The sequence below is a fragment of the Leptinotarsa decemlineata genome, unplaced genomic scaffold (genome assembly GCF_025532065.1).
Source record: "Leptinotarsa decemlineata unplaced genomic scaffold, Ldec_3_MD MMD2_tig00002159_RagTag_RagTag, whole genome shotgun sequence".
NCBI lineage: Eukaryota > Metazoa > Arthropoda > Insecta > Coleoptera > Chrysomelidae > Leptinotarsa > Leptinotarsa decemlineata.
In genome coordinates this window covers 2,185,757-2,212,290 of record NW_027412574.1, presented here as the reverse complement: position 1 = coordinate 2,212,290, position 26,534 = coordinate 2,185,757, and the positions used below count along the sequence as shown (strand labels likewise).

At 33.3% G+C, this 26,534-nt stretch overlaps 1 protein-coding gene across 9 annotated transcripts in view; it reads left to right on the top strand.

Annotated features, from left to right (window-relative positions):
• Positions 1 to 26,534, top strand: part of scrib (scribble planar cell polarity protein) — a 313,705-nt gene that overhangs the window by 103,761 nt on the left and 183,410 nt on the right. For 8 of the 9 annotated variants that reach the window (XR_012465828.1, XM_074177044.1, XM_074177048.1 and 5 more), the window contains exons 6-8: positions 6,721 to 6,897; positions 8,394 to 8,483; positions 18,155 to 18,319. Coding sequence is in view for 8 of the 9 variants with exons in the window: in XM_074177044.1 (XP_074033145.1) it covers positions 6,721 to 6,897; positions 8,394 to 8,483; positions 18,155 to 18,319 (432 nt within the window). In the remaining variant the exon portion in view is untranslated. The remainder of the gene's footprint in view (positions 1 to 6,720; positions 6,898 to 8,393; positions 8,484 to 18,154; positions 18,320 to 26,534) is intronic. The other variant, XM_074177046.1, reaches the window with a different exon arrangement.

Below are 26,534 nucleotides of genomic sequence, written 5' to 3'. Positions count from 1 at the left end.
ATTCATACCCAATTAACATACATTTCGATAAATTTATAGTTTCTCACACGTTCAATTACCACACTGTACCGTTTATAAGTACTCGTACGTGATGAAATCGAAAAAAAGTTGATAATATTTAACAAGTAATGATGTAGTGTTTACATACGTTTGTAATACGAGCATGTTAACGAAAAAAGAAGTCAATATTTGAATAGCAATTTCAGTAATAACATAGTCTTATGTAGGTAAGTAGAGGGGAAAATGATTCTTATTGGTATCAGTACTATTATAAATATAATATAGACATTGTTAAAATCTTGTTGGTGCGCTTATTTCTTAACTCATTCAGCAACAATCGTAGAATTGAAGCCATTTTTCCCAAATGATATTTCTTGAGTAGATCGTTGGAATCCTGGAAAGGCTTCTGTTAATGAACTTTGTAATTTTAAATTTGAAAACTTTAGGGAAATTATTATTTTTCACATTTTATCATCGAATTGAGATAAGACTTGTCTTTTTAGGGACCCCACATCCTCAAACTAAAACTTGTGGAGAAAACAAAACAAAAATTCGAAGTTGACAAATAACAATAACTCGCGCAATAATTTGATAGTAAAGTGATCATATTAAAAGTGACATTTTGCTACACAGGATGTCTGGTAATTAATGGTTAACGCTGTAACTACTACTGAGTTTACCCATGAAGAAATGCATCAGTAAAAATTTCATAGATTTTTAAATGAGCTTCTGAAAAAATATCAATATCTCTACCTTTGATTAGTTTAATCATCAAATGAAAATATTATTTTTTGTACTTTTGGATGAAATCAGTTATACTAAATAATACATTTTTGAACTTAAATTTCTTCCATAAATGTGAAAAATAAATATGGAGGTTCATATATCATTCCTATCGAAACCAGACTTGCTTAATACAAATTTTGTTATGAATTTAATCTCCAGCGATTCAAATCCAATGTGAATCGCTACTTTCGCACAGGCACCGCTCTTAGAGCGCTTCGAGGATTTTTATGTAGTGCTTGTGTTTCGTCCTTCAAAACATTTTTTATTATTTTTGTGATTTTTCTAGCAACATCTGATTTCCCTACCACACCGCCAAATGAGCAATTTCTGGTGTTATTAGGTAAATTTTTACAGTTATCAGTGTTTATGGTAGTTTTGAATAACTACAAGTGTTCAAATTGGAACCTTTTATTCGTATTTAAATACGAATAAGAGAGTGCTTTAGAAAATAAGACAAGGTATGACTGACTGTCCGACACCTTTCACAAAATTCATAAGAAATCATCAGTACCGAAATTATTCCCAAAGAGGAATCAGCAGCCTAAAACTGATTCAAGGGAGACTAGATCTCTAGATCCGAATTGAATTTTTCCTATTGGAATAACCTAAAATAAATTTTTCAAGCAACTCCACTATACACCGAAGAAGATCTATTAAGAAAATATCAATCGCCTGCAGAACATTTCAAATCTGAATTATATCACTACAAGAAGGGTACTTCTGAACATTTGTAATTTAAAATTGCCATAGATCATTATAACACTGATGACTGAGTGTTACTTGAACTTTTATTTAATAATATAAAAAATGTGAAAATCTAATAACATAGGAAGTTTTTCATTTGATTTTGTATAATTGATAAAATTATATAAATATATGTTCAAATTGAAAGGGTCATATTTTTAGGAGAGATTAGTTTATTTTGCACTTTGATTGTTTTCTTCCTTCCTTTGGAAGTTATCCTACAATTTTTCATATGAAGATAGAGACGTGAAAACCAAAAAGCATTTTTCCCATGAATATTTGCTTTACTCGTGATTGTGTCCAGCAATTGTATTTTTGTATGTGGATACTAGGGATTGGATATAAAAAACTACATCTTTGCTAACGTTTCAGGCATATATTTGTCTTTTTTACATAACTTTGGCGTGGAACTTATTCAACGCGGAAAAATATTTGTACCTTTACAATGCAACGTAAAGAACTTATAGATTCAAAATAAAAAAACAACCAACGTTTTAGCAAGAGCAATAGTTGACATGGTCGAAGAGTTTGACATTCAAATACCAAAATATGTACGTAGTTTGTTGAATTTTAATGTCCAACCCCTGTTATATCCTACATGAATTATATTTATTTTAATTTAATTTTTGTATATTTCATATTTCACAACTTTGATCAACCCAGATCTTCATTTCGATTGCAGTGAATCAGTGTTGTTTTTGGTTGTTATGTATTGTTGATGAAATAAATGAGACAATAATATTATTATCATTTCCTGAATGCTTTATATACTCGAACGAAGCCTGTCTAAAAAAAATAAGGTAAATTTTCATTTTTCTCAAAAAGAAATATTTATTTGTTCAACAATTTATATTTGTTTCCTTTTAAAGTAGTCCTCATCTGATATAATACACTTGTGCCAGCGTTTTTTCCAACTTTCGAAGCAGTTCTGACATGTACATTTTGGTATGTCCTCAAGCTCTCTCAGCAAATCTGATGGCTGCGCCACGATTACGGTGTTGATATTCGCCAAAAATTACTAAAAACCACGACGAGTGCAAAATCCACGAATGGTTTTTTCACAATACTGAAAGTTTTCTTTATATTGCTTTTCGTAAGCGGCGCATTACTTCAAGCTAATACTCCGTATGCATTATGCCACGGTAATCGAAAAAAACAGCTAGCAAAACCTTGACATTTGATCGAACTTGACATGCTTTTTTGGTCTTGGCTCTCGTGGGCTTTTCCATTGGGACGATTAGACTTTGGTTTCGATTACATTACCATATACCCATGATTCGTCACTAGTTATAACCCTTTAAGTACTTCTAGATCGCTATTGACGTCATTTAACAATTCCTGAGCAATGCTCATGCGATGGCTTTTTTTTGTCAGAATTTAATTTTGAAACGAACTTCGCTGCCACGCGCTTCATGCCCCAAATTCCCGAAAAATTGCATGGCATGAGCCTATAGATATGCCGACATCCTCAGGAACTTCTCTGATAGTGAGTCGACGATTCTCCATAACAATTTTCTTCACTTTCTCAACATTTTCATCGCTTGTTTGATGTGCTGGGACGTCCAGGGTTAGCGTCGTCATTCACATCTTCTCAACCTTATGTAAAAAGCTTGTTTCACCACATTTTTCTGACACAGAGTGCAATTACTGTATGCTTCTCGACATGAGGTGTTTCATGCTAAACAACTGGAACTGTGAACATATGTTTGAGACGTGTGTACTAACATAAAAAAATCTCTTATTGAATGTACGAAGCCCGAAATTTGAACATTGATCTTTTTTTTAAGAAACCTCGTAGATGCCTTATGAAGCCTAGTGGAAGTCAGGTGCGGCACCAAGAATGTAAAGGGCAACATCTTCCACTAACTCATACGAAATATTATATCTGACAATATTCTAGTTGGAAACAAATCACTGAAAATAGTTTTACTTTTCGTCATTTTTGTACGACCTGACGTGTAAACCATGATGCATAGAAATATCATGGTGCAAATACTTGTACCCGTCCCCATGTTAAATATTTTTGAAAAACACTCGATCTGCTGCGCTCTGGATTTTGCATAAAATGAAGAGATCCTACGTATTTCGGCATTCCATTCACATAGGCGCTAAGCCTACACCAGTATTCATATTTGAAAACGATTCTTGTTCCATCTGTCAACATGTGTACAAAGTCTCATTTTTCGCGTCGAGAGATTTGGACAAAACAAAAGCGAATCGGTGAAAATACAAAGGTTTCTATCCATCTTTCGCGTAAAACAGGCAGCAGCTAACAGCCAATTGACTTTTTTTTTTGTATTACGATAACGGTTATCTGATAAATTTTCAATAAAATTCCGTATTTTTTGTTTTTTTATTTAGTAAATACATTTTCAACAATTTCAGATGTAAAGAAAAGTGGAAAACGAAAACTATTTTCGAGAACTCATACTCAAAATATAGTTTCCTTTCGAAAAAAGGTGAATAATCGACTTTAAGTAAGCAGCTTTGATTCTTATATAGGGGAGGGTGTGTATGAAAAAGCCAGTTTTGAAAAACATCAAAAAAAAGTTAACGTCAGGTGATGGTTATTGAATAAAAGTGTTTTTTGTAAATAATTAGTTTAATAGTCATGGTTATCCAATCAAAATAAAATGAGATACAATGAGAGAAATTGATAATATGACAACTTAAAAGAAAGGGAAATCGGCTCTTTCAAAGCAACATGTGTATGAAAGAGCTGGGCACGTGCTATGAAAGAGCCGGGTTCCTCTTTACAAAAAGAACAGTCTTTCAGCAAATAAAAATTACCTAATAAACTATTTATCTGTTATATAAATCTTATTAAACTGTAAAATTACTTATTTCTGTGAAAATCAGTTATTTATCAGCCTTAAATCACAATCTTAAGCAATTTAATGTATATTTCTTTTAATAATCAGTCTCCATTATGAAATAATTAATTAACTAGAAACCTTGTAATGCCACAAGGCTTCTCTTCACAAAAAACAGTCTTTCAGTAATAACAATATCTTAATAAATCATTTATTTCTTATAAAAACCTAATTCAACTTGAACATGGCTCATTTCTATTAAAATCACAGTTATTTATCAGTTTCAAATCACAATCTTACAATATTCTTGAGCATCTTAATAAAATTATAATTTTTTTTTAAATCAGTCTCCTTATGAAATTATTAACTAGAGACATTTTTAGCAAAAGAAATTTGTAACACCTTCAATGCCACAAGACCTTGCTGTGAAGTAATCTTGTTTTTCAATTCCAATAGATTGATTTCATCATGTGAGCTTGTTAATGAGGAATCATCGTGCAAAGATATGTTGGCGCAGGAATCACTGGACTCATCATGTGCCTTGGCTTAGTTTTTGCATAATTTGTTTTATTGACATTTTTTTACACAAACTTTTCTAAGTTTATTTTTCTTCTCGTTTTCCTTGTTTTATTTTTTTCTGAAGCTGCATTAGGTCTGTCGGTCACCTATGATGCAAAGAACGCATCGTCAGAGAATATGTTAGAATTTGAGGAATATATGCCAGTTTTGATGAATCCTTGAGTAACATTTTGTGAGCTAAAACCTGCTAAATAGGTCTCTCTAACAAACTGCGCAACTTGGTAGTTTGTAATGTATTGAAAGAGCCAGTTTTCGTGCCATGAAAGAGCCGGCTCTTTCAAAGCCTCCACAAGTGGCTCTTTCAAAACATTTTGTCATTTATGTTGTGACTTCAAAATACAGCTATTTCGCGAAAACATTATGATATCAATGTTATCGTAAGATAATGCTAAATATATGCGTAAAAATACAACATATCAATTTTATCTACTCATGCTGCACTTTTCTTTGTAAAACAAATTAAGTCAACGCAAACAAACATACTTTTTGGTCCCAAAATCTTTGATGTGGTCTACCGACGCCATTCGTTTTCGCAGAACTGTCAAGTGTTTGTGGATGAGAGCTATTCAGTATTGCCATACAAACATTAAAATTAAATTATGGTATAATTTTGGAAAGTGGTAGAAAATCACATCGGCTCTTTCAAAGCCTGACTCCCATAAACACTCCCCATACAGGTTTTCCTAATTGTGTGAAGGTGGTTGACAATGTTTCGTGGTGTATTTCATCAGTTCGGACTTCCATTGTCTAATATAATATAAATTGACTTGAAATCCCTGAAAGAATCTGTAAAAAATTAAAAAGATTAACCGAAAAATAACAATTTTATTAAACAAAAAACTGAAAATACAAAGAAATAACATACATGTGTTTGTTCCAGGTTTGTTCTCGTTGTACTATAACATATTTGAAATTTATGTTAGACTCAATCTCACAATAATACAGCGAATAAACCCCAAAAATATATTAACAACGACCGGTTATAAACAAATATATAATCTCACAATGAAAGCTAGCACTAGACTGCCGTTATTCGTGATTCGACTCGCCGGGATGACAAATCCCATTTCGTAACAGTCAGAGTTAGTCATCCTCCGTTGCTTCCACGTTCACAGGGTGTTTTGTGATACTGGGTATCTTACATTTATTTCTCCACATACTCCAAAATCTCAATATTAGATTTAGAGGTCTCCAAGGCTATTGTGCGGTTTTCATTGCCTTCGCTATTACAAAACCAACAAGCCTTTGTACCCTGCCTAATTCCTTGACAAGAGTCGCTTGTTTCAAAGAAGCATTTGTTTTCATGGATTAAACCACCATTCAGTGTAGTCAATACATCATGTTCAGTTTCAACCCCACAAACATCGTTCATAAATAGTAGAAAGCAGTTCACATTGGCTTCTTGCGAAACACCGGAAGCAACTTAGATATGTATGATCTGGTATATCTTCACATTCAACGAAAAGATATTGATTCGTCAGATAAGAGTCCAGTTATTATTGAATTATCCACTTCGATAACATTTTTATCGAATGATTGGAAAGCCTTGCCATAGGTAGTCTGTTTAACTTCCATCAATCTTATTTTCATTGTACACTAGAAGTACCCTAAAAGTAAAGTGACTGACACAGTTTTGCAGCAATGCTTCACAAAACTATGCTGATATTCTAAAATGATAGAGGAGTATGCTCATAAATCAAGTCCGATAGTATCATCTACAAAAGTTTTGAAAGAAGAATTCATTTTCGTTACATACCCTTAAATGCGAGATGATTTCATTTTTTGTTCTTTTTTTCAGACTCCGTTTGTTCGTCAAAATACTCCTCATCCCAGAGAACTAAAGGCGAAGGCCCACAAACTGTTTGGAAGAGGGCAAAATTCACTGGAAGAAAGTGAACAACATTCAAACGACACCTCCATCCCAATCGTCGAAGCGGTGAATCAACATGTCAGACAAACAAGTGATACTCCACAGGTGAGAAATAGGTTGAAATTTCTATATTTCATTTCTCAATTCGATTTGCATTCAAATTATTATTCAGATTGCGATTTGGACGATTTCACTAGCACACATTTCAATATATGGCAAGGTTTACTGTTTTTGTGATTGAAATTAGATTGTGGCCAATCTTCAATGTTGATGTTTCAATCAATATTTCTGTCTGTTATGGATTAAAGTACAGGGTGTCCCAAATTCGGGATCTCAGAAATCGTAAGAGATACAGGGTCGGTTGAATCAAGGTAGAGTTGTGTAATTTGGTACTCTTCAAAATTATGTTTTAAAATCTGAAAAATTTCGATTACTCCCGGAGATATCGTGAAGAAAAAAACGAAACTGCGCGATTTCGTTCTTTTTTTTCTGACGTCTTTCGAAGCTCTATTCAAAACCAAAAAAACACTTTCTTATAAACTTTTTTCGTTCTGCAACATGCAGTGCTCAGATTTCGAATCAGACGTTTCTTTCTTCAGAAAAATTAAAATTGATATTTTTGACCAAAAACCAAATAATGGATTGTAATTTTAAAAATTGTGATAATTTATTTGATTTCTTTTTTGTTTTCTTTTATATTTACTGTTTTGTTTTATTTTAGTTAATAGTTCTTAAGCTTATTTTGTTATTGTAGTTTTATCTCTCTTACTTTTAATTACAATTCAATATTGTGTTTGTAGGAGTTATTTAAAATAAAATAAAATATATCATTGAATTCGTTTTGAAAAGGTTTATCGATACAGGGTGTTTCACTGAATCGGGCAATATAAAAAACAAAGCTGATAACGCAACATATCTTTAATTTAATTGACTCTGTATCTTTCACGGTTTTCAAGATCCCAAAGACCACCGTCATATTTGGGACACCCTGTACATTTTCTATCTATAGTGGTTACACTTTGATATTTTCCGTTATACGGAAAATATTAACCTCAATATATTTTCTAGTGCGAAGTTTCGCTTTGAAAACATTTTATTTGTTGAATATTGCATACTATTTTGAAGAAAAATATCGTATTATTCTTTTTAATGAGAATAAACGACACCAAAAACCAAACTCGAATCCGAAAAGTGGTGTAAGAAATGACCAAAAATTGTTCACTTCTACCTAAGACAGACTTAATGAAGTGTTCAAAAAAACTTAAAAACTTTTCTGATATTAGGTTGAACATTCCACAATCTGAAAAGTAATTGTGTGCAGATCAATAGGTAAATAATCTGATGATGTATTTGCCTTCTGGGATTAGAACCTAAATGACATAAACTCAATTTCAAATTATTTGGAAACATAAGTTGCATTTTTGTAAACTAAATATGAAAAAATCGCTCACTAAGTCATTTCGTTGTTACATTTATCATGGATTTTCAATAAATACAAAATATTCAAAAAATTATTCTAATATATGAGGATGACTCATAAAAGTACAAAATGAAGGTGTCACAAATTTTGAACTTTATATTGAATTTCAATTCATTCACAGGTAGCAGAACTTGAATCTGAAGCAGTTTCGAGCAATGGTCTTGTAGCTGAAAATAGCGATATTAGTCAAGACGACGACACTGACGAGGCTGTAAGTAGTTTCCATAACAATTATATATCATTTTAATTTCTATATTTGTACGAGTTGAATCAAAAATTATATTGTCCAAAATATTTTACATATGTGCGAAATATAGTTTTTGATATAAAAAGTTGTAAATTGTGGACGGTCAAACCTTGAAAGGATACCTCTATGTTCTCTATTGGTATGAAAATTGTTGTTTTAAGAACATTAATCAGTAAATAAGAAAATCAACCGAGTGATTTCAGCTATAATTTTCGGGAATGCTTGAGTATACTCGCTTGATTCTTGCCAAATTGTGTTCTATATTGTAGAATGAATAAAATTTCACGGTAAGAAATTACTAATATCAAAATTGTTTTCCGGGTTTGTTGGCCGTGGTCTGCAGGTTATTATGTCTGACAATTCATCTGCAACTGCAGGAGACATTATCGTAGGCGAGCAGGCAACGACGAAGTGTTTTATTAGTCCACACCGCACATAATACATCGTTTGTTGTTGGAGTCCACGGTGGTTTCTATTGGTTTATTGCATTATTTGGAATAATTTATTTATTGTCTAGTGCAGGTTGCTAGACTTTATTTACGTTAATTCCGCCTTTCTTTTGATTGCAATTATCCCTGTGTTTTTTAATCTTTATCGCCTCCCCATCCATCGTCATTTGGGTTTTGTCGAATGCAATAACGTGAGTGAATTTTCTTAGTGCATGTTTGTTTGATATTGATTTGTTCAGAAAGCTGGGTTCTGAAAGTTTCCATCTTTTTAATGTAGACCGATTCACTGCTACAAGGGATTCGATATATATATATATATATATATATATATATATATATATATATATATATATATATATATATAGACTCACTAGGGTTCTTTCTTAGACTCTTTTTAATGATTTTCATTGACCGGATTTTACGCAGTGTTTCTCCAGGATTTCTCAAATACGATCTCTTTCATTTTTAGATAACCTTTATATAAACAATAGTTGTAAAATATATAACTATCTACCACTGGATATCAGAATAATTAATAGCTGCATAATCTTTAAAATAGCAGTAAAATCTTTACTAAGTGGGGGGTCTTACTATTGCCTTGCTGACTTTTTCAATGAAATATTTTGAATCGGATTTATTTCTAATACTGAAGTCATTTTGTGTTATTGTAATTACCCTGGTCTGATTTGGTATCATCGTATTTCATTAATTATTTTTTGACTAATGTGTCTTGTGGTATATGTCTAATTTTGAATAATTCAACACAAAATGATTTGTTATGACTTAATGTATGTTTTGTTGTGTCTACTCTCAAGGCTTGTTAATATAGGATGAGATTTGCCGATAAGAATTCCTTGTTCTTCAAATTATAAAGTATATTTCTCTTTCTCTCTCTCTATCTAAAATAGAACAGGAAAGCTTTTCCATCGAGGGGCCTATTTTTCGTTTTCGACATTATCTTGTGTGTTCGAAATTAGCTTCGCTGTACCCAGTCCTTTTAAAGACGTTTTTGAAATTAAGATATTCGGAAAGACTCCTGGGTTCACGGATTCATGGGGCCTCCTGAATAAACCTGTCCCGATTAAAAAGAGAAAGTAATTATAAGCTACAAAAATTCGTGGTCCTTCCGTCTCCTTTAAATGTCCATCGATAATACAAGATGACAATGTACTATCAATATCTATCGTGAATGCGACAAATTTATCGACTTATGAGCTGGCCAAACAATCAACCACTTTTCGGCAGCCGATCATAGGCCAGACGGAGTCATTTATTGTCGTTTCTTTATGTACGATGGTTCAGCGTTGAAACACTATCAGCTGATGGGCGAAGTATTTCCTGCAAGTATTACTGCCCTGCTCACTAATTGTTTGATAACGATATATTTCCAGTTGAATGGATAGCCCGTTAAGTCCCATCGTGGAACCATTTCATGAAAAAATTCGAACAAAGTGCCTCAGAGCGAGCGACCTTGAAACCATATTGCTAACTGCTACATTGAAGATACGATCGTGACATGGAAGCATGGTTAAGAACTACTCAACTTACTTCTCTTTATCCCAAAAATCCAATTCACAATAGAAACAGTATCCTTTCTAGATGTACCAGCGAACGAACTTGAAGATAGAACACAGAGTCGCTGGGAAACCACCCCGAGAACATTTGAAAACCGCCTTCAAATAGAATGGTAGAGGGAAGCCGATTTGGAGCGGGAAATACGAAAAGATAAAGCCAAAGTATTCCGACTCTCTGAACAAAGAAATTGTCTCTTCGGGAGTACCTACTAAGCACTCAGAGATTGTAGTCACATATCGTATCCGAGCTCGACATAAATCACAGCTACTATTCGAGATGTTATGGAGAAATTTAAAAATCAGCGCAATTGCAACGAAGAGAGAAAGAATATCAACATAAATAAAATCTGGCTGCCATCATTCAACAATATACGAATCCGGCCAATTGTTTCAACTAATACAAAAAAGCCTTTGAGGACAACTAGAGCACTGTATTCGTTATAAACGAAACGTTAAACACAAAAACCTGCAGACCACGGCTGAAATTCACAAAAAATAGCCTTAGACTTAATTAAAATTCAGTAACTCTGCTGAATGTTTGATTTCTCAATATTGTATTATCTGCCCAAAATTATCTAAGTATTGAACACAGCTTGCGAATAATTTCACGAAATTCTAATTAACCAGTTAATGAAGATTGTAGCTTTGGATACAACATCTATTGAATTAACCGAGGTATGACTCCGGAAATGGTATTTTGAAAATAGTAATTTTATTTTAATTTCTACAAATTAATTTTGTTTCATTATAGTATCTCAGCAAAACCAAGGTTTGATGTTATCAAACATTTTTGAGATCACACATTAAAAAAAATGTATAAGGTATTCGTGATAGGTAATCAATTGCCGTGACAGGGGTGACAAATGAACAATCACCAATCGGTATAACTTTGTTTCCAAAATTTTCACATCGATTTCATTGGTGAGTTGAGCGGTAGCAAACTTTCAAAAGCAAGAATTGCTTCTGAATCCCTTGAATATTTTTGATTTTTTTTCACCTTGTTCTTTAGGTAGCAGTATAAAGCAAGATTTTCAGATAATCAAAAGTTCTTTTTGGGGGAGCTTTGAATTTTTTAGTTCTTCTTCACTTTGTGAATCAGTTTTTACAATTAACCGGCCATATCTGACTGATGAAACTGGTCTTAAATTTGGCAACGGGGTCTCTCAGTCAAAAAATCAAAACTCTGCTCTACTTTGCCAAGCTTTCGCTTCTAATGGAAAGCTTCTTCACGGCAGTAAAAATGAGTTGAAAATAATAAATTGAACATATAAACTGACGGAGAAGGTTAAACGTGTATAGATTATTTTGTGTTTTTTTTTTCTATTTTGCTGTACATTTCTCCAGTCGCTAAGATTATCCACTTCACTATATTATATATTGAAATTGAAGAGGTCATTTATAATAAAAAAATCATAAAGTAATCTTTAGCGTTCCCGAGTAGTTTTTATTTTTGAAATCATTACAAAAAAGACAAACTCAAAGACATCTTCATATTTTTAAAAAATTTGTTCAAAAGTAAGCACCAGGATCATCTTATTTTTTACATTTTTATCTCGCGTAACTCAAGGCAACACAGCCAACAAAGATAAAAAAACTGAATATTTTGTATTGATCACAACATATCTATTCAGGTTTTCTGGCCATACCTCACTAGGTATTGTGTACGTTTGTTTCTTACCTGCCAGTTCATGAACAGTAAAGAGTTTGAAGTCCTATTATTAACTAACAACTCACATATTAAAGTACAATTTGATTCAAATATATGAAAAGAGTTGTTTGTCAAGAAATAAAAAATTGTAAATATATAATTTGTTCAATATCAAGAAACGAATAAACTCTTCGACCGTATGGGGACGACACGATTCATGAACAATTTGTTTTATTTTCTTTTTGAATAATGTGCACACCATTATATGGGGTGTTAACGAAATCATTTTACACATCGCCATTCAGTTGTTTCTGTTGTAGAAAACTTTCGAAATTCTGAGTGTTGGTATAGTTCATTGGAGCCGATCATTCTAATGGGAAAACAATTGAACCGAATTTGGTTTAACCGTAAATGAACCTAAGCCAAGAATTTCAAATAGAATCTTGTATGGTGTTTCAGACCATTTGATGAAATATAAAATTCTCTTTTCAAAAATATAATACAAGTGATCATTTCTTTTTAAAATGACGCCCTATGAGTCATTTTCTAAACTCAATATTGACCCTTCCTTATTTCAATATGACGACATTATGACGTCATCTGAGGAAATATTTTCAATAAAGTTGTTGTGAGAAATAAAAGACGATTTTACTCCGTTTTTAAATAAACGGGCAACTGTTACAACACTAAGAAAATGAATTGAATCAAATGCGAGAATTGTACAGAAAGTCGCATTTGGCGAGTCACAATCGTTTGTTGCTAACCAATGAACTGATTATTCGAATACTGTACTTTCTTTTAGAATGTGCTGAATAAATTACTATTGCAAGGTACCACTTCTTAACCGTCCCACCTGTCTCGACACTACAGCATTCGCTTTATTAACATTTCTGAAACACCCATCTTCCAGATCTCTACCTTCACACCTACTTATTTTTGCATACAATTTAACATTCAAATAAGGAAGTTTTCGAAATATTTTACCGACGTAGTCGCTTTGAACATGACTAACATTCATTTAATCATTGTGTTGGCGTTTGGGAGCATACGAAATATGTCAAATTTGAAAAATTTCTTTTTTGAGGAACTTTGAACTTTAGTAACTTGTAGAACGAAAGTAAAGTCAAATCACCTAGTTTTGTAAATAATGCAAGTATATCAAGTGAAATTATATACTGCTAAGCAATTTATACTTATAAAGTTTACATGTTCCTAACAATTTTACTTTTATCGTAAAAAAGAAAAATTTTATCATGAAGTACATTTGAAAGTTCTGTATAATGAACATGTGTTGCGGTTTTGTAAACTGTTCGTGGAAATATCACAATAAATATTCAACATAACTCTGCAAATTAGTTTTTTAGGACTTATCTTTGTGAATCCAAAATGAAAAATTGAAACTATAACATAGAAACATGAGTCCTATCAAATAGCTTATGATTTATTTATGTTTGGTCAAAAATTTTGGGCATTACCATTCAAAGCTTCCATTCAGTTTTAGATAGAAACTAACTTGGAAATCATCTTCAGAATTGAATTTGAATAATTGCAAATGGAAGTGCCCTCCTACATTTTTTGCTCTGAAAAAGCGGGAAATACCCCGGAGAACCGTTAGCAAAGACGTACATTATTTTTTTCAATTGACATTCAAAAAAATATTTGTTTACGAGTTATGAGAATTGTTGAAATCAGTATTTTCAACTCACCCTCGAATAATGTACAGGATTTTCAAAATATGTGGAACAAATATGTTTTTAGAATTGCAGAGTTTCGAATATAAGATGATAATTTCAATTCAAATCGTTCCTAATACTCATATCACTTTGAATCATACGTATTATTATTTTCTCACTCCGACTGTACTGACTCATCAGAGCCTTTTGCCAAGAGTCTCAGGTCTGAAAGTCTCGAAAAAAATATACTTTTATATACACACACGATGTAACAGTTCTACTTCCAAATCCATTTGATCATCTTCTCAAATCCAAGCTTCATGGATAGCATTTAGACCACTTTTTGAAACACGTCACTAAAACGATGAATAAATGAACAAGTACATGCTCGCTCTCATCGCAATAACTAACGAGACTCTTTAACTCGCGCTCAAAAAACCGACACGTTATCGAGAGATAACGGTGCGAGTCAAGAGTGAGAGACAGAAAGACGTGACAAGACGAGACAAGAGCACCATGCACAAACTCGTTCTCGTCCTGCCTCGGGATGTCTTTGAGTGTGTACAGCCAGCATTGAAGTTACTGTGTTTATTTCGTCCGCCACGTCAATAAAATTGGTTAAAATTCCATTTTCAACAACAAAAAGATACCTGCTGACTGAAGTTTCTCAAAGACAAGAATATACACTATGTGGATAATATTGATTTTTTATTTTGTGAATTTTTTTCTACAAGATCTCATCAATAAATTCAGTTTTTACTATATTCACTGGCATATATCGTATTTTCTTCATTTTAACATTGTCTGGTTAGGTTGCATCTGAGGTTGCTTTTGATTTACTCAAATATTTTACATTCTCTATTTCTATAAACGAGAATAACAACAAATCTTGAGACTGGTATGCAAATAAACTATGATCGATTAAAGTAGGAGAATTGAAAAATATCAAAATTTAAATTAACCCGGTAATCGCAATAATTGTTTTGCATTTCCCAAACCAAATCAAAATAACAAAAATAATGTTGGCTCGAACGCCTGCCGCCGAGTACTCGTATACCCATCAATTTTCTCGAACAGATAAGTAAAGCGTGTTTTTTATAGAGGTATAGAACTTTAAGTTGCAATAAAACAACGATGGATTATTCGATTGACATGAATTTTATTTATCCGAAAGATAATCTTGTGGCATTACATTTTAAATATGATTTCTGGCATATGACCGCCACGGCTGGCGCGGATGTAGTCCAATCTGGACGTCCAATTTTCGATGACTTTTTCCAACATTTGTGGCCGTATATCGGCAATAACACGGCGAATGTTGTCTTCCAAATGGTCAAGCGTTTGTGGCTTATCCGCATAGACCAATGTCTTTACATAGCCCCACAGAAAGTAGTCTAGCGGTGTTAAATCACAAGATCTTGAAGGCCAATTCACAGGTCCAAAACGTGAAATTAGGCGGTCACCAAACGTGTCTTTCAATAAATCTATTGTGGCACGAACTGTGTGGCATGTTGCACCGTCTTGTTGAAACCACATCTCCTGGACATCATGGTTATTCAATTCAGGAATGAAAAAGTTAGTAATCATGGCTTTATACCGATCACCATTGACTGTAACGTTCTGGCCACCATCGTTTTTGAAAAAGTACGGACCAATGATTCCACCAGCCCATAAAGCGCACCAAACAGTCAGTTTTTGTGGATGTAACGGTGTTTTGACATACACTTGAGGATTACCTTTACTCCAAATGCGACAGTTTTGTTTGTTGACGTAGCCATCCAACCAGAAGTGCGCTTCATCACTAAACAAAATTTGCTTATGAAAATTGGGAACAACGGTAATCTCGTTTAGGGCCCATTCGACGAATCTACGCCTTACTTGATGATCGTTTGGCTTCAATTGTTGCACGAGTTGGATTTTGTAAGCACGCAAACCAAGATCCTTCCGCAAAATCTTCCATAAAGTCGATGGACACAGATCCAATTCCTGTGCTCGATGGCGGATGGACTCCTCCGGGTCTTCCTCAATGCTACGCTGTACAGCAGCAAGAGCTTCTTCTGTACGCACCGTACGCCGTCTCTGGGGATACGAGTTATCAATAAGAGTAAACGTGGTGCGAAAACGTTCCATGGTTAATCGAATTAACTGCTCTGATGGACGATTTTGTCGACGATAAAATGGACGTAGTGCGCGATACGTTTTCCGCACAGAACCATTATTTTCGAAATAAAATTGCACTATTTGCAAGCGTTGTTCAGGCGTGAGTCTATTCATGATGAATTGCCAAACCAAACTAAGAATAAATCACTTGACAGCTGTTAAATCGGTCGCCATCTTGAAAAGTAATGCCAACTTAAAGTTCTATACCTCTATAAAAAACACCCATTACTTTGTTTCCTTAGAGGCGGGATTCTTAAAGAAAGTTTTTGGCCTTATACATCTCCATCTTGATAAAAAAAATGTGGGAATCTTCTAAGGAAAGGAATTACTTCCTTCATTTAAAAAAATTAACTCTATTCAAAGATGTGTATATCATGCAAAGAAGTAACATCCAGACAAAAACTGGAAGAAAAAGCCCTTTCGATTTGTAAAGTAAATTGATGTTATCGAAATTGTTTTACTACAAAAAGATTTGAAACCGTTTTTGTTTTTTTGTGTAAGAAACGAATAACAGATCATTTAAAATTGTATTTTTGAGTGTTATTGCCATACAAAATCAAATTTTTCAAATTTACATTATTTCATTTTAAAAATTGAAAAGTAATCTATTGTGGATATTTCCAATTTTTTGAGTCAATGGAAGGCCGATAGGAGATTATGAGAGTGAAAATGCTCCAATTTTCGCTGTATTAGCAATTAAAAAAAAACAATTTTCAATACTGTTGAACTGACTCAAAACGGTTAAAATCAAATGGGATTTTTTCTTCTGGTTTACTTATCATTTTCGACTTCAAGTCTCACATTGATCTCCGAATTTCAACTGAGATATAATCAATACAGGGATTAAACAAAATTTTTTTATTATTAACAACTGGGGTAAAGATAATGAATAAATATTTTCTTATTGATTGTTGAGACTAAAGTCACACGGGACACTTTGTGCCGAGTGGGCCACAGAGTCAGCTGCTGTGTATCGCAATATACGAGGTATGTTCAGAAAATAACGATAATTTTCGTTATTTGAAAAAAAAAACCGTCCACTTTAATGTTGCCGCCTTCAAAATAGTAGTAATCACTCGTAAATATTACGCAGTTCTGCCAGCGCTTCTTCCAATCATCGAAACACTTCTCATACTCGACCATCACTGAAAGACCTTTAAGTCTTTCAGTGATGTACTTTTGACATCATCTAATATGCTTTTGAAACGACGGCCTTTCAAGGTTCTATTCATTGTTGGACATCACTTCACTCCGGAATCAAAATGATCGTCATCTGAGTGGAGAGCAACTGGTGAACCTCGCCTAAAGCGTCCGAAAGAATAACAATCGGCTGGAAAGGTTATGGCCTCGGTATTTTGGGATGATCGTGGTGTAATATTCATTGATTATCTTGAGAAGGAAAATATCAACAGTAAATATTATATAGCGTTATTAGAGCCTTTGAAGGCCTAACTTGCAAATAAACGACCGCATATAGCACGGAAAAAATTGTTTCATCAAGACAACGCACCATGTCACAAGTCAATCAAAACAATGGCAAAACTTAAAGACATGAATTGAACTTCGAATTGCTGCCACATCCGCCGTATTCGCCAGATTTGGCTCACATCGACTACTGGCTATTCGCAGACCTCAAAAAAATGCTCATCGGTAAGAAATACCGCTCGAATGAAGAGGTTACTGCTAAAACTGAGGCCTATTTGTGGCAAAAGATGAATTGTTCTACAAAAGTGGTATTGAAATGTTGTCATACTTTAGTGGCATGTTCACCACCATAGTAAAAAATCAGGTTCTCCCAACCCGTTACATTTGAAAGTTCCCGTTATTTTTGAACATACCTCATTAAACACGCATTGTTGAAATATTTGCCATTATGATTGTTTTTTACAAATTGAAATCGTTCGACAAAGGAAATCATATTCATTTAAAAAAAAAAGCCAAGTCCAGATTCTTTCCAAAGTGTCCAAAAAACAACCGTAACTCTTGAAATTTAAAATTGTGTTGTCGCTTTCAGGACGATTTGTTAGTGGCATACCAGTCTAGAAATTCTCGTTTATTGAGTTTCATTTATTTTATATATTTAAAAAAAATGCATGTCGACTTGGTGAGTATTTCCGAGGGTATGCTTCAGGAACAAGTTACGAGGCGTGTGGAATTCAGGAGCGGTGTCTCGGCAGCTTCGGAGTTATCAAAGTCGAACCGATTGCACAGGCGTGACACTCCTCACCATCTCAAGAATAAACGAATCTTAGCCGGGGCCATCGACAAAGACAAGATGGCGTCGATTATTGCACAGGTCTCTTTCTTTTTACTCAAGCATCGCTTATGTGTCTGGCAACCTAACTGCTGAATCAAACTGGAATTTCATCCCAGTTTTAAATTCAAAGTTTATCGATCAAAGTTAAATATATATATATATATATATATATATATATATATACAAGGTGATTTCTAATGAAGGTTACACTAAACTTTCGGGAAGAACTAAATATTGACACTTTTCGGTTATAACGAAAGATGATATCAACTTTTTTATGCCAAACAACTTATACTATTTACAAATTATTTGAAATTTCTATAAATTTTTCTGAAAGATTGTTACGAAACATCGAGTAAGAAGTGAAAGTCAACAAAGGAAAAAGGTAGGAAATGCTCCAGAATTTTCGCATTGGTTATGTAAGTTATCAAGTAAAGTAATTTAAAGTGATATTGAAAAATAAATAATTTTAGGTTGCATTTTTGAGTCATTGAATGAAATCATTAATGTTTTGAGTGAATGATAATTCCCTAAAAATATAATATAACGTCTCTTGAGCTCAAAAACTATATTATTTTGAAAATAAAATATCTTTTTTTGCTTGCAAATATATAATGACCACTTTTTCCCGACGTGATCAAGAAAAATTGCTCATTCCATTTGAAAAATGGCATTAGCTGCAATAGCTGATTTGTATTGAGAAAGTCATCGTTTGAACAAAATTGAGTGGCTAAAATAAAAAAATTAAAAACAAGTTTTTCTTGGAAAAATGTTTGCTTTAGGTGTAAAATATTATACATGAAATTACCTCGAAGTTTCGAAGAGATATGAAATAAATTATATTAAAATTAATATGTAAGTTGAAATATAGAAGTTAATATCGCCCCTTTAACTTATCTTCAAGAATGCTTAATTTTGTAATAACCCAAATTCGCAGACACATTCTGCCTTTAGTTTTTGGAAACAGCCCACAGTTAGTTCTCCTGTGTATATTTACAGAATAATATTCAAGCAACACAACGGAAGCTCACTATAAAAAATTAAACTGGTAAAACTTTCAATATATATAAGAATTATAATTACAATTCTGAACATTCGAAACTGAACTAAAATGAAACAAAAAAATAAGTGATGAATTTCATATCGAACAATATACTACTGCTTATTATGTCTTAGGTATAATTTCAAACTTGAGAAAGGTAAAATGTTCAAAATTTTCTGAAACAAATGTAACACCAATTGCAATTAAAGCTGATAGATTTTTGTCAACATGACCGAACTTGAAATTTTCAAAACTCTACACCGTGCCTACATAAAAAGTAATACCTCAATTAAAAATAATAAAGATTAATTAGAACTGTGTTGAAGTTTACTATTTTCAACACTAATTACGTTATCTTCCACTTTAAGATGAACTGCTTGTTCATTTTCAGAAGTTGGGTTGCCAGACCGAGTCCAACTGGAAATCTATTGTATATATTATGTATCTCCTAAACTTATTTAGGAACCTATGCCTGTCTCTGTTGCATGATTTTTGTGGTGGTATATACATCTTGTAGTAGTTAAATGTTGGAACGGACATCAGGTGAGGCGTTGTTTGGATTGCGATCTTGCATGTTGTGTTGGACTATTTTCTTTAATTTATACTAACAATTTATTGAAATAATATCGTTGTCATACCGTCATCAAGGAAAAAAAAACAAAATAATAAGGAGCGCCACCGACCCGTAACTGCTTTGTGGCTGTCAATTGCGAATTATTTCATATAAAAAAAAATTACCCAAAAATGAAATCGAAATGAATAGAACTGTATTTCAGAGACCAGTGAACCTCTTCACTGGTTTTTTCCAATACAAGGGAATAAGTTACTTAGTTTAAATGAGTGCCTACAGCAAATTATCAGGTACATATTTGTGAATATTTTGTTGGAGAAGTTTGTGTCATATGTAAGAATATCACCAACCGATATACTGGTAAGTATTTAAAAATCGAATTGATTCGATCATTATTGTATACAGAGTGTTTCTTAATAACATCACTAATAATATGAAACAAAATCGCTTCCCGCTATCTGTCCCTATGTATGGTTAGATCTTTAAAATTACGCAACGGGTTTTGATGCCGGTTTTTACACGATTTATTTAATAGATAACGTGATTCAAGAGGAAGTATAGTATAGAAACGCTGATAATTTCAGAGGTTTCTATTGTAATGTAAATGAACACATTTATTTGCGCTTACATTGCAAACGCTGTCGGAACCCTAAGACATAGATCAAAGTCCGCGATGGTATATATCGTATCTCTTACGGAGCGATTTTGAGCAATATAACATTGAAGGGAAAGAACGTTTTTGGCTTTCTACTACTCCATCTTGATACATAAAAATGTGGGAATCTTCCAAAGAAAGGAAGGAAATAATCAATTTTGAAATAAGTAACTCTATAGATGGATGTGTAGATCATGCAAAGAAGTAACTTTCAGCCACAAACTGGAAGAAAAAGCCCTCCTGAAACAGCTACTTTCATATAAACATTCAACTACACGAAATAAAAATTCAAATACTTATATATGAACACTGAATTATACAGAAGACACTATTCTCTACTCAGTTTGTATTCCAAACATTTGTTATGGAATAAAATCAGGTATCATTCACAAGAGTTCTGCACTGAATAAATGGTAAAAAATTGAACTTACATGGAACACTGTCATGCTCACTGGTAGACATCGATGTTTCGCCGTAAGACACTTGCTTTAGGGCTCTTCAGTACCAATCTGGATAACATACGAAAACACACACACAATTCATTCATGAATTACAATAATGTAATGACACTCATTCACCTATTTGATTGAATCCCAGCCAAGAGGAATCTTATTTAAATAGATAGGGTTATATTTTTAGGAGTGACCAATTTTTGGGAAAGAAAGTTTTTGGACTACTCCATCTTTGGAAGATTCCCACATTTTTTAGTCACTCCTAAAAATATAACCCTTTCTATTTGAACAAGATTCCTCTTGGCTGGGATTTATTCAAATAGTGGAATGAATGACATAAGTAGATCAAACTTATTCCGTGACTTAGAAAACGTAATTCATGAATGAATTGTGTGTGTTTTCATTTAATGTTATCCAGATTGGTACTGAAGAGCCCTAAGGCAAGTATCTTACGGCGAAACATCGATGTCTACCAGTGAGGATGACAGTGTTCCATTTAGTGAAGAACTCCTGTGAATAATACCTGATTTTATTCCATAACGCTTGTTTGGAATACAAACTGAGTAGAGAATAGTGTATTTTCTGTATAATTCAGTGTTCATATAAAAGTATTTGTTTCGAAAGAACTTTTCTTTCGTGTAATTCAATGTTTATATAAAAGTAGCTGTTTCATGAGAGCTTTTTCTTCCAGTTCATTTCTGAAAGTTACTTCTTTGCGTGATCTACAGATCTATGTTCAGAGTTACTCATTTTAAAATTGATTACTTCCTTCCTTTCTTTGGAAGATTCCTAAATTTTTTTGTATCAAGATGGAGTGGTAGAAAGCAAAAAACTTTCTTTCTCAAAAATTAGTCATTAATAAAAATATAACCCTTTCTATTTAAACAACATTGATCTTTATCCAATCAAGTAAGTACATTAAATGCATTGTGCCTTCAATGTAGATCAATATAACCCTTTACACAATGTAATTCAAATGAATATTTTCGAAGATATTATAGCGGTTGCTGCGGTACCGGCCGGGGAGTCGACGGCGCTTCACCCTATAATAATTTATGATTGGCAGCAATCACACGCGTTTATATGTATATTTAGTATCAACAATGCACCCGTGCGGAGCTGGGGCAGGTCGCTAGTGCCTAATATTCCTGAAGATAACTTTATGTCCTTTTTACAAGCTATGCGTCACATGAAGCTTGCCAAGTTTTGTATAAATATTTTAGATTTCAACGCATTGGGTATTTTGAAATAATTTGACGCAAAGAATTGTGGCGTATCAAAGTTGATTTTTTTAAAAATGAAATGCCACAATAATGCTTTTAATATATGGATTCTGTCAAGAAGATACTTTCAAAAAATATAATGTTGTAAGGGTTTATGCAGAGCGATTTAAAATTATGCCAAAAATAGGATTTATTCAACCACAACTATTGTCGATGAAAACTCAGTACGTTTTTGTATGAATATATTTCAAAAATATTGTTTTACTATTTTCGGTTGATGGATTCACCATTTGTTTTTATGCTGGGTGGTTTTTCATTGTCAAACATAACTGAAAAATTCAGATAAATTTCCAGCTAGGTCAGGTGTATCACAAGGATTGAATCTAGGTCCACTATTGTTCATAATTTTCATCAACAATGATTTACTGTCAGTTCTGAAATATGCAGTCCGAGACTGCACATACCAGCAAGAGGATATTAATAACATCTCAGATTGGATAAATCTGAGTTTCACATAATCTGCTTCAGAACCATTGCTCAAGCTGCAATCGAATCTTCCAAGTGATGAAGGGTTTCGTAGAGGGATTGACCCGGTTCTTTTATTCTATGAAGTATGTTAGTAGGTTGATTTTTTCAAATAAAAATATTGGCGGCCACTTTTTGACAGGCAACCTATCATAAATGTATTTCCCTATTCATAAATGTTTGTAAAAATTTGAGTTTCATTTACTACGCTATGAACGTAGTGATTTTACGGCGGGATCCTGTACTATTATTAGTAATGGTAATGAGATAGCGATGATAGACTTGCTTTCCGACTGGTATTTGAATTCAAAAAATACCAATGCTGTTCTGCTGCATTCCTCGAACGTTTCGTGGATGTGTTCAAAAATAATAAAGTTCAGGCAAAAAACCTACTCGAAGCCTAAAGAATGGAAATAGCTAGTCACTGGATACACATCAAATCAGTCTTGAAAACATCGAAATGCAACTTTCAACAGATTTGCTTTACCTGTTGAATATTTAGACTTATTTTTTATTGACCCGATGGATATAATAAGTCAAACTGTAATAAATAATAAGCAAATTGTCCCGCATAGTATTATAAAAAATATTTCGCTGGCATGAACACAAAAAAGATAAATAACACAGTTTTCTTATCAAATTGAGATCATTATGATGAGTACCTTTGAAGGTATCACTACTCATGCTCTTTGATAAGGGGCATTGGAGCGTATCTGCTTGTTCGGTTTATCTCGAATGATGTTACTGTTATTCGGATCGTTAATAATTTGTGCACAACCCTGAAAAAGTGACGGTGGGTTCAAATACCTTAGGAAATGAACTTGATGATAATGAACTATAAACCAACTAGAGTTGCCCAGTATATACCTCATTATTGGAAAACATTTTTGTGTGTAAATAATTGATGAAAATACATTCATTTATTATCTTTTTCAGTAGTAATTACAAAATTGAAAAATTGTTCGAAAGGAAGGAGTAAAAATGAATATGAATAAAAAAATTGCAAGAGAATGTGTAGATCAACCTTATACAGGGCTATTCAAATTCGTTTCGATACATGGGGATCTCGTAAACGATAAGATATAGAGTGTCGGTTAAATTGTGGAAAAGTTGTCTATTTTAGAGACGTATTCAATGATGTAAAGAAATCGAATATAGCTCTGGAAAAACCAAAAAATCACAAATTATTTTTATGCCTATATCTTCTTTATTCGCAGACATATTAAAAAATCTGTCCACATTTAGCTATTGGCACTTCATGTAGGCTCTCAGAATATATCCATGAATCTTTTATACAGGGCGTCATCTGACTTGGGCCACCCCCATCTTTGAATTTTTAAATACGGACCTGGATTTTTTGTTGTAGTTTTTGGATCGTAGACGTTCACTTCATACCGAAAAACTAAATTCAATTTTATATTTCGGGATTTTTCGGTAATATTCGATTATAATTGTGTGAATTATTCCCTTTTAAATCACGGCCTTGGAAATTGGTTGACTGAGTTGAATAAAAACATAATAGCAACTTTCACGTCTCCCTATGTATCGTAGAGTTTTTCGGGAGCTTTTTTTCATTTTTAGGTACCTATTCATATTTTTCCATTGCTCTGAGCGTTTTCTACAATGAACTTCGAATAAGAAAATCTTTTATGATCATTTGAAACATATGATTATAAAAAACAAACTAGACACTTTGAAGCCAAATTCAGTTGCCTTGATCCAAGCCATAGGAACTGGATTTTTAAAAAAAATCATTTGTGGAGTGAAAATTGTCTATTGGTAAAATATTTTTTGCCTGTTTATTTCTTTGATATTCGAAAAGGAAACAAGATGAACAAAAATAAAAATAAAAAAATATCAATGAAGGAAATGAATAGATCATCAATAGATAATATTTAGTTCGTGCATTTCATTAGTTCAGACTTCCATTGTCTAATATGATATAAATTGATTTGAAATCGCTGAAAGAATCTTTAAAAAAATTTATAAAGATTAGCTGAAAAAAACAATTATATTAAGGAAAAAAAAAACTGAAATTACAATGAAATAAAATAAAAGCAACAACCAAAAAATCAAAAAATTTAACTATTAACACGAGATGACGACAATCGTTTTTGGGTGATAACTCCACAATTGTGGATACTAACAATGAAAACCTTGTGAAGTAACTTGGCTTGGAATATTTTAATTTTTAATTTTCATTTCTTGTTAATAATTTTTTTATTTCGTATTCATTGTTTAATTATTTTGATTTTTTGGTTGTTGTATTTTATTTCATTGTAATTTCAGTTTTTTTGCTTAATAATATAATTGTTAGTTTTCAGCTAACCTTTTTCAATTTTTTACAGATTATTTCACGTATATCAAATCAATGTATATCGCATTCGACAATGGAAGTCCGAACTAATGAAATGCACCTTGAAACATTGTCAACCACTTTTTACCAAATATTTAGTTCGTGTCTGAAAGAAAGAGTATATCTGAAATGTTTGTTGATATTTTTTAGTTTCATTTTTTTGTAAGCTCTAAATTTCCAATCAGTACTTGAAATATAGGAATGTAGGCTTTCATGGCTGGCGTCAATGTTTTTGTTGATTTCCGGTTTTTGCCGTGGCCTTCTTTGGTTACAATCTCCAAACGTTTCAACTGCAACTGCGGCAGTCATCTTCAGTGGCGTGGTCGAAGCACTCTTCTTGACGTGCCAACTGAAACTGAAGCTCTCATTTCTGCCGTGTCATTTATAGTGCTGATTTTTCGCGCAGTTTCACTGATGGCGGGTTCGCACATACTTCCCGCGCGATTTGGGTGACTTGGCTTCGTTTTGGCTCTGGCAGAATCTTCCAGGATTGGCTCACTCCAAGGCGTTTACTCACCCCTCGAAGCTTGATTTCAAACAGTTGTTGGACTACAGTAGGGATGAACTACGATGTCTAACAGGCCTTCTTACAGGTCACTTTCATTTGAATCATCACATGCAGATACTTGGACTGTCAGAAGACAGTGTGTGTCGCCTCTGTCTGGAAAATGATGAAACAGCAGAGCATATACTTTGTGCCTGTCCCGCTGGGGACCGAATCAGGTTCTTTGAGTTCGGCAGATCCGTACTCTCACCATCTGACCTGAAAGACCACTCACCATACAAACTAATCGTTAAGAAGCTGGGTTTATTTGGTCGAGTGTGAATAGGTGTGAGCCACAATAAACCCTTTGGGGGTGGAGGGTCGAATAGACCCACTCACTTTAGACCTACCTACCTACCGTAGCCGTTCGCTTGTAACACATTTTAGTTATCAGGTATTTTATTTCGTCGTCAACGTCGTCCACGACGATGTGAAGAAATGTACGTCGGCGACGAAATAAAACACCTAACAACTGTATCAAAGGTGAGTGAATATAGGTTGATGAAAGTTCAAGAATAAATGAATTACTTCAACGCAGAGAAAATATCAAAAATAGTTTCATTTCACAACTTAAAGTACTTTCTGCCCTAGATCAACTCCGCACAGCCAGTTCCAACAAAGAGTATTGGAAAATGTGAATAAATTCTTCAGGAAATGTCATGAGAAAACGATTTTTTATTTTTATTCCTCAAATTAACGCAGTTTTTCTTCAAATAAAGATACTACTGAATAAATTCAATTCGTACTATGTTTTTGAAAATTTTGTAATGAATATTGCATAAACTTTAAGAGAGAATGAAACTTTGCTATGTATAATTTCTTTTCTTTTTGAACGAATCAATCCCGTGAATTATTTTCTGATTCATGAATGAAATGAAACTGGAAC